This window comes from Cryptotermes secundus, unplaced genomic scaffold, assembly GCF_002891405.2.
Source record: "Cryptotermes secundus unplaced genomic scaffold, Csec_1.0 scaffold1260, whole genome shotgun sequence".
NCBI lineage: Eukaryota > Metazoa > Arthropoda > Insecta > Blattodea > Kalotermitidae > Cryptotermes > Cryptotermes secundus.
Genome location: NW_019737409.1, coordinates 18,619 through 28,741, shown reverse-complemented (window position 1 = coordinate 28,741; position 10,123 = coordinate 18,619). Strand labels below are relative to the sequence as shown.

At 39.4% G+C, this 10,123-nt stretch overlaps 1 protein-coding gene across 1 annotated transcript in view; it reads right to left on the bottom strand.

Moving 5' to 3' along the window:
- Positions 1-10,123, bottom strand: part of LOC111870418 (high mobility group protein 20A) — a gene marked incomplete at its 5' end in the record, with an annotated part of 20,832 nt that overhangs the window by 1,798 nt on the left and 8,911 nt on the right. The window contains 5 exon segments of the mRNA XM_033753836.1: positions 1,821-2,036; positions 3,893-3,968; positions 4,072-4,227; positions 8,256-8,380; positions 8,470-8,613. Coding sequence (XP_033609727.1) covers positions 1,821-2,036; positions 3,893-3,968; positions 4,072-4,227; positions 8,256-8,380; positions 8,470-8,613 — 717 coding nt within the window.

Below are 10,123 nucleotides of genomic sequence, written 5' to 3'. Positions count from 1 at the left end.
CCCCCCCAGACGATTTAAATACCTGACGAAACATACACGTCAAACCACGCTGAACGGTTAAGGATCACGGTCATGTGGACTTCTGTAATTTTTCATGGTTAAATCGAGCACATTATTATACTGAAGAAAGCAGTCTTTTGGGATTTGGCACTGTGTATATGTGGTGTTAACCGACGTTTCGGAGGAACGTATCGCCTCCATCTTCAGGGTAGAAGAAAATATAAGAAATCTGCAAGCGAAGAGACCGTGAGAACCAGTAAAAGCAGACTGCTTTTACCACCACATATACACAGTGCCAAATCCCAAAAGACTGCTTTCTTCATAGTCACCGCCGTGAAAGCATTTGTGTAGTTGGTTGAGGCACTATGCTGCATGCCAGAAGGTTCTGGGTTCAATTCCTGATGAGGTCATTAGAGTTTTTGATTGACCTAATCCTTCCAGCCGCACTATGGCCCTGGGGCTGACTCAGCCTCTAACAGAAATGAATACCAGAAATCTTCCTATGGATAAAGAGCAGCCAGCGTGTAAGGCTGACCTCACCACTATCCGTAAGCCAAATGTCTACAAAATGTGGGAGCCTCAACATCTCACAACCCTACGGGTCTCCACGGCCTGTTACAGGGATAGCTTTACTTTTTTTAGTTTCCATGGTAATGCCTATCAGCAATTCCTATACTGATGGCTCAGAAGTAGATATTGCAGTTTCCTTCAGAATGGGTATAGATGTATAGATAAGAAAACAAATACAAAATTTATAATGTGTCATATTCATCTAAATACCACAGACACCTTGTCTCTTGAGTTTCTGAGCATGTCATATTCTAGGCTTTGTTTTGTATAGCAGAAGGTGCTGTGTGTGCCAATATGAAATGCCATATAATCCATAAACTTGTCAACACTATCCACTCTGCAGTGTGCACCAAATAACACTGCTGCAAGGCAGATAATTAATACTGAATCACCGATGGCATGTTAGTGCCATTACTCCTTTGGTTGTTATTCACATATGACACTTCTGCCTCATGTCAGTATGTAAGAATCCACCATGCTGATATGTTTACTTATGGGGCAGAGTTTGTGGGGGCACACAGTGGCATAGTTGGTTGAAGCACTATGCTACAAGCTTGAAGGCTGCGGGTTCAGATCATGATGAGGTCATTAGATTTTTCAATTGACCTAACCCTTCCAGCCACACTATGGCCCTGGAGCTGACTCAGCCTCTAACAGAAATTAGTACTAGGAATTTTCCTGGGGGGGTGGGGGGGGGGTAGAGGAGCCGACTGTCTAGAAAATGTTGGAGCCTCAACGTCTCACAACTGCATGGGCCTTCACAGCCTGTTACAGGGACAGCTTTACCTTTGTTCTTTATGGGCAGGGTTTGAAAACATCTTTCCTTAAAACAAATGATAGATGGAGAGACTGTAATAGAAACATACATAGTCCTTACAAAATATGTTAAAGCATTTGATAAAGTAAATCAGAAACACTTTGGACACTATTATATTGTAGAATCTTGTTGCACATAACTGTACAGTGTTAAAAAAAAGAAAATGAATTTCACAATATTTTTAATGCAACTGATTAAAAGCATACAAAAATACTAAAATCATATAGAATCTAGGGAATGAAATGAAAATTCCATAAATATTAATGATGATGACAGCAGTGTAGTCCCTCACCCTTTTCAATGTTCATATCGGCATTTGTGTTCAGCACCATATGCATTCCATTATTATAAATTTTACCACACGCAAGACTTTACCAGGCTGCAGTCTGACAAAGGTTGACAACCACTGATCTAATGTTTATTCATGTCTTACCTGGAAGTGGAATATTCTGGAAGCTTGCAGTAAGTGTAGCTCTCATGTGGTCCAGATGCTGTTGCAGAGCTAAATTGTTATTACGCTGCTGCATTGTTTCAACTTCCAACTTTTCAACTGCTGCTTTCATATTCTCAATATGCTTCTGCAGTATTGCATTCTGTTGCTCATAATCTGTGTTGGACTTGCGAAGCTGGCGCAGCTCTGCTTCACGAGCTATAACACACACAGTATATAACCATTTGATCACTACACTCTGGATATCCCAGTATATAACAGTCAATTTTTTTAATTATTCTGATCAAATCTACATGATCAGCAACAAAACAGTACATTCTCTGCTATAATTTGGCAAACACTGGGAAATATATCTGTATTTTTCTTCCAGTTCTGATGAGTCAGTGAGCTACAAAATACTGTGCAGACAAAACAGAACAATTTTATATGAGGAAAAATTCACATAGTTGACATGAGGAACAGCTGTGCCTCTCACTGGACTGAGTGAACGTGTGCGGCAGGCCCTCAGTCTCCTTGTACAAACAAATTAAATCTCACAAATTTTAAAACATTATGAGAATAATCTCCAGATAATGGAGGGGGGGGGGGAAATTAACTATAGGTCCAGAAGTACACACCACATATATTTTATCACCCACCCTCCAAAAATAGTTATGTACTTTAATAGTGTGTCTCCTACATAACAAATAAAATAATCATATTATGCTGAAACACTACGTTATGAATTTTAGGTTTCTTACATATACTTGTCTGTTTCATTATGCACTATACTGAATCTCTTTATAGCATTATGAATCTACACTCATCCTTAATTTACTTCATTATCAGCACTGTGTTTGCATCAAATATCATCTAACTGTCCATATACTTGGTAAAGTTGTCCCTGTGCTCAATGAATTAAGCACTATGCCATGAAGGCATATGAGGGAGTGGATGTATAGATCCATATTTTATTGACCTCAGCACTAGCTGGAGGTGAGTGGTCAGCTTCACGCCCCGGCCGCTTTACCCCCGGGGAAAGTGCCCCTGGTACCCATTCTATAGGAGGTTGGGTGGACCCCAGAGCCAGTCTGGACAATATGGAGAAGAGAAAATTCTTGACCTTACTGGGACTTGAAATCTGACCCCTTAGTTGTCCAGCCCGTAGCCAGTCACTATACCGACTATACTACCCCAGCTCCTAGCCCATATATTTGACAAGATCAAAACCGCAGAATTAATGGACTGCAGTATACTTTCCATTACTGGACTTGTGATTATTTGTGCATGTTCCTTCCTGCCCCAATTTAGTTTATTACTTGCTGAATATATTTGAGGTTGTAAATGGAACTATGCATTGTCATATATACATATATTTGCTAACAAACCTTTCACCTCAGCGGCCTCCGTAGTCTAGGGGTAACGTTCCCACCTCATGACTCAAGGTACGCAGGTTCAAACCCGGCAGAGGTCGTGGAATTTTTAAGGGTGGAAAACTTCAGGGAACAAGTCCTCCGGGAGGGACATTAAGCCATGGGTCCCATGTCGTAGATTTATGGCATGTAAAAGATCCTCATGTCTCTAGGAGGCCTCTGAGCAAAATTAGGCAAAAACTTTCCCGCCCAAGTAGTTTCCAACGCCTCTGGTAGATGCGGGAAGTATCAGGTACCGAGGGCCGACCTCGTTGGCTGAACGGAGCTGATAGCACGCACCAATACCGGTAGGGTATGGCAACTGGTAGAATATCAAAGGGGGACATACAATAGACTATTAGTCGCGGTGCATGGGGAAACCCACCCCCTCTAATAATAATAATAATAATAATAATAATAATAATAATAATAAACCTTTCACCTTTTACTTGATGTGTCTCTTAAGAATACTTTTAACAATACCTCCACAGTACTTATTTTGGCTTATTTTGGACTTCACCCATCGTCCGGTATATAAAAAGACAAAAAACCACAACGTTTTGGAGACTGGATCTGTCTCCGTCTTCAGGTGTATAGGGAAGGTTTAACCTACTCAGTTGGGCCCCTTAGAAAGAGCTAGTCTCAATCACCTCCACAACTCACCTTTATTGTGATCAAGAAATTCTTCAGTAAAAATGGGAATATCAAACCCTGGATAATCAGCCTCTTTTTCTGTATCCTGCACAGCAAAAATAATTTTGTTTCATGCGTGTTACTATTTACAGTTTACAAATTCATTTATGTACAATCAATATTGACAATCCAGTTAGCATTGCTTGTACCTCTTCTGGCTGAACAGTTGCTTCCACTGGTTTATCTTCACGCTGTTTCTTTTCAGACTGTTTCTGGGTGAAGATTTTGTATGCTTCTGTTTGTTTATAAGCTTGTAGTTCGCGCATATATCGTTCACGATCTTGCTCTGCTGCATCTAAATAGTGCTACAAACAAGTCACCAAATGTAACGTGTCCCAGTAGAGTTTGGCAAACAACTGACACTTCTTTACTTGATTTACGTAAAAGTTTCGAAATTCCCAACATCAGCATTTATTCTCATCATAGTCACAACATGGTCTCCCAACATAAACCACTTTTAACATGTAAAGTCTGTGGAACATACAGGTGAATATAACAATTCTTTTGTTGATAAGCAAAGAATAGCACACTACAATCCATCACCAACTGTGATTTTTCATTTGTAACCAGTTCTGTCAGTGGCAGTATTTTGATTTATATATCCATGACTTTCAACTTGCGTACTCATGGAGAAGACAGCGGCTTTCCCACCTACGGACAGACATTTGCTGGGGCAGGGCAGTAATGGTATCAAAGCACAGTTTTCTAGCCTCCACATTCCCCTTGCAGTGCAGCTTTTCAGATTTAGCAGTATATATAATATTTTCTAAACACGTTACATACTTTTTGTTTTTAGTGAAGAAACAAGCAACTTAATTTGGGCCTGCTGTTAATAATGGCCACTGTTCGCCCTAATTCTAGTATCCCATAAGGTCTTGGTTTTGCCAGCTACAAATTTTTCAGGATAGTAACCTGTACACTTGCCAGGAGACAGCTATGTTAGAATATTTATACATTTAGAGCTACAATGTGCATGTGGGCACATGCATGCACACATATCATGGCATATAGACCCACTGCTGGGCAACAACCGCAAGGTAAGCAAAAAAACAACAGTCGTTACTGAGTACCAGCTTTGCACACAAGCATGGTTGCATGGCAACAACTGCAAATATCAACAAAGGAACGGTTTTTTCTGTGCAGTCCATGTCGAGATTTTAAAAGCAGGACAGTTGCAGTCCATGTTAAGATGTTACGTGGGTAAGCTGAAAAGTAATGCACACATGCTTGTAGAGCGCGAACAAAAACAAATAGCAAGATCGGGCAAAAAGTACATTAAAGTACAATTCTTAAGTTTCAAAAGCATATATTTATTTTTCAACATAGTCACCATTAAGGCTAGAGTCTGTATGTACTGAGAAGAATTTACCATTGCCCCTCGTTCCAGAAAATCGGTCACATAAACTTGGTGAGCATCCCAATACACAGTCAAAAGAAGTTTTTTGGCGGATGGTTGTGTTTTGAACTTTTTCGCCTGAGGAGAAGACAGATGTTGATATTCAGTGCTCTGTCTTTTCTCTTCTGGGTCGTAATGATGGACCCATGACTCGTCCCCCATCACAATATTCAAAAGGAAGTCGTCTCCTTCGTCATGGTAGTGCTGCAAAAGTTGCTCGCAGCATTCCAGTCGACGCTGTTTATTCTCGTCTGTGAGACGGCATGGTACCCATCATGCACAGATTTTACGGTATCCCAATTGTTCAATAATGAAGCTGACACGTTCCTTGGATATTCCAATATGGTTTGCGATACACTTTTGAGTGATTCGCCGGTCATTTTGAATCAAATCGTCGACAAGTTTGCGATGATTATTGTCTGTGGCAGTGATTGGACGTCCGCTGCATGTTTCATCAACAATTATGGCTTTTCCAGGCTCGCAACAATGAAATTTTAATACCCACTGATTTACAGTAGACCTATCAACAGCATCGTCACCATAAACAGCCTTTTAACGACGATGAATCTCAGTAGGAGTCACTTTTTCAGCAGTTAAAAATTTGATAACAGCACGCTGTTTAACTCGCGTTGACATAGCACTAGAACACGTCTCCATACTTCCGCTTCTCAAAATACACTGGATGAACGCAACGAACTCAAACCTGCGCATGCGTATTGAGGGGGAATGTTACTTCCACATGCCACCTGGCACGCTTCTGAAGATCATTTCGTTCGCGCTCTACAAGCATGTGTGCATTACTTTTCAGCCTACCTACGTATAAGCCTTGGAGCAAAAATGTCTGAGACAGTCACCAGCTGGCAAGAACGTGAACATGGAAGCAGAGGCCAATGTTGGGATCTATCACCAGGCAATGAATGGTGAAGAGATGGTTTCAGTGATTTGTGAAGTGTGTAGAACAGAAAAGCATAATCATTATTTGTAGTTACGTTCTGTAAGCATTAATAAATCCAATTACCAACCCAGATCATTTCTACAGTTACTCATATACATGACAATCTGTACATGTATGTGGACAACTAATGATCACAAAATCTAATTTCAAATGCCTATCTTGGCCAGTTTATATGAGTTATATATGTCATATAGTTTTCATAAGGGAAAAGAGCAACATTATATGTGTCTGTAGTGTGATTAGCTTTGCTACAATAGATGTATGTTCATAAGTGAAGATCAGTGGCAATGAGATATGCAAAATTACAAAGAATAATTTTGGAAAATGTATGTGTGCCATTAAAGTATACATTTTTACTCTTTCACTTGCACTCATGAAATGAAAGAACAGGCAAATATTTGTGCTTATTAGAAAAAACATCATAATAAATATGACTGGTGGATAAAAGAGTGGCATGCTTACTTACTTACTTACTCACTCATGGAGCTGAGGGCTTCTGGAGCCGCCACCAATTCTGCAGCTACTCAAGAATTCCCCAGCATTTTATGATACCCGCAGGTTCATTACAGTGTTCACAAGAACCCTCCACTGTTCCCTATTGTGAACCAGATCAATCCAATCCATACCATCCCATCCTTTCTCTGTAAGATCCATTTTAATATTGTCCACCCACCTACACCTTGGTCTTCCCAGTGGTCTATTTCCTTCTGGCTTTACCACCAAAATCCTATATGCATTCATCTCCTCAATTCATGCTATATGCCCTGCCCACCTCCTCCTTGACTTGATCGTTCAAATTATACTTGGAGAAGCGTAGAAGTTATGAAGCTCCTCATTATGCAGTTTTCTCCAACCTCCAGTCACTTCATCCCTCTTCAGCCCAAATATTCTCAACACCCTGTTTTCAAAGACCCTCAGTCTATGTTACTCCCTTGATGTCAGAGACCAAGTTTCACACCCATACAGAACCACAGGCAAAATTATAGTTTTGTATATTCTAATTTTTATGTTTTTGGACAACAGACGAGAAGACAAAAGGTTCTGGACTGAATGGTAGCAAGCATTACCCGAGTTCAATCGCCTCTTAATTTCCTCCTGAATCAGGTTTCGATCTGTTATCGTTGTTCCCAAATATTTGAACTGTGTAACATTTTCAAAACATCTGGTTCCTATCTTTATGTCATGATTTTGCCCTTCATTTTGGTGACGAGACAGTAACATATACGTGTACTTAGTTTTCTATGTGTTTACTCTAGACGAAACTCTTTACTTGCGTCAATTAAAGTCTGTGTGTTTTTCTTTATGGTATCTACATTATCACCCAGTAGATTCACATCATCAGCATAGGCCAACAGGTGATGTGTCCTGTTTAGTTTCAGTCCCACTTGGTTTTCCTGGATCGTCCTAATGGCATATTCTAAAGCAAAGTTGAAAAGGAGTGGTGATAAAGCATCTCCTTATTTTAGACCATTCAGGATAGAAAATTTATCATACTGTAACGTGCTATGTTATGGTCATCGCTGCGCAACGGCCACATAAGAAGTTACAATACAAATGTTTACCTATATGGACTTTATTATACGTTTTGTTTAAAAACATTTTAATCAGCCTAACCAGTTTCATGGGTATCCCAAACTCTATTGGAATATTGTACAACACTTCCCTGCTAACCGAATCATAGACTTTCTTGAAGTCTATGAATAGCTGATGTACTGTCTCATTGTACTCCCATTTTTTCTCCAATATCTGACGAATGAAAAGATCTGATCTGTAGTTGATCTGTTACGTCAAAAGCCACATTGATGATACCCAATAATTTCATCTATAAATGAAGGGTGGTGTAAGTGGTAAAAATATATGAAGAGCAGAAGATAGAATACACTAGAAATATGGAGTGATGTTATGCTGGTGACAAAACAAATGCATTAAGACAGTTCTGAAATTAATTATAGAATGTTTAGCTTCATAGCACATAATAATACCTGTTTCTGACTAGCTGGTAACTGGCTCCATTCAACAGCTAGAAGTTTCGTTATTTCTGGGAAAGGGAGGTTTGGATTTTCTGAACGAACTTTCTCCCTTCGATCGTTCAAGAATCTCACATAACCTGCAATGTAAGTGAAATATATACAGTTTTTGCCAGTGGTAAGTCCTACAGATACTTTTCATTTGGTCACCAGCTACAGCATTACATGCCTGTAAGTGGCTGTCTAGGAGCTGTCTGGTCTCGCTGAGCTTTCTTGCGCTTTTTTCCTTTGGGCCAACCACTACGAGTTTTGTTACCATTATCTGAAGAGTCTGGTGCCTTCTCATCAGAGCTACCTGTTGCTTTTGGTCTCACTATTGGAACAAAAAAAATGACATCAAACTTCTGCAGTTTATGCAAACATTCTACAGACACTTAGATCAGGCTTCATGCATGTTCTGCATTAATACACGCATGGCTACCAGCTTTTATTCCCTCTTCCTCCTCCAACTGAGGATACTATTGAATAAAAATAAGCCATAAATTTAATCAGAGCTACAAAAAAATACAATTTATTACAGACAAATAATATACTCGTAATAGTCATGCATTATTATAAAACAGTGTCGTCCAACCCGCGGCCCTCTTATTCATTTTGTTGGCACTTGCCCTTCTTCCTGGATAAAAAATATTAATTAAACATTTGGAGAAAATTGTATACCCTTCTTACTGTTTTAAGTTTAAATAACAGTAAACAGAATAAATCATATTTGTAAAATTCAAGGAAATGCCATCAGCAATGTTGGCAACATCAATTCAGGACAGAGTGACCAACACTAAACATTATTTTCTTCCCGCTGCCCTGCAGAGCATACAGAAAGAAGATTTAGTGGGACACTGCTGATATTGGCAATGCTGCCCATCAGATGGCAGCACCTTACAATCTTCATTTCTCCTATAATGGCCACCTCAATAATAAGCTTCACTCTTCGACCGTTATAATCTGTGGCGTGCATGCTGCGATTTTCACTTTCATTCAATACTACCTAAAACGGTGGAACTAAAGAAACTGCGTGTTGAAGATGAGAAATGACAACTGCAGTCCACGTGGCAAGAAAGTTACTTTTGTGTTGAACATAATGAAAAACCACAGTGTGTTATCTGTTCTCAAGTCTTAAGTGTTTCGAAGGGGTATAATGTGAGTACACATTATACCAGCTTGCATAAATCAAAATACGACCAATACCAGGGAAGTGCCAGGAGTTGTGTGTTTAATGATTTGAAACTGAAATTAACTAGACAGAAGAATATCTTTCAGCAACCATCAAACACTGCTGGTTTGAAGGCATCTTATGAGGTATGTTTAGAGCTAGCTAAAAGTAAAAAGTGTTTTAGGGATGGTGAGCTCATTAAAAGATGTGCTGTAAAAATGGCATCTTCATTTGGAGATAATAAGATGGCTAAAAATTTTGAAACAGTGTCCTTGTCTCATCAGACAGTAAGTAGAAGAATTAATGATATGGGTAGTGAAGTTTCAGGTACTCTCAAGGGCATTTTGGAAAAATGTGGATTTTACTCTATAGCTCTAGATGAGAGCACAGATATAGCTGACATCAGCCAGCTCCTTATCTTTGTCAGAACAATAAACGAAGAATTTGAAATTCATGAAGAACTGTTGGAATTAAAATCATTAGAAACCAGCACCAAAGGTACTGACATATTCAACACACTGGATAATGTCGTTTCTAAATACACTGTTTGTTTTTCCACTGCATTATCCACCAGGAGGCTCTCTGTGGAAAAATTATAAGGCTCAGTGAGACAATGAAAACTGTTGTAAATACTGTAAATTTAATAAGGGGAGGCAATAAAGCCCAGAGACAC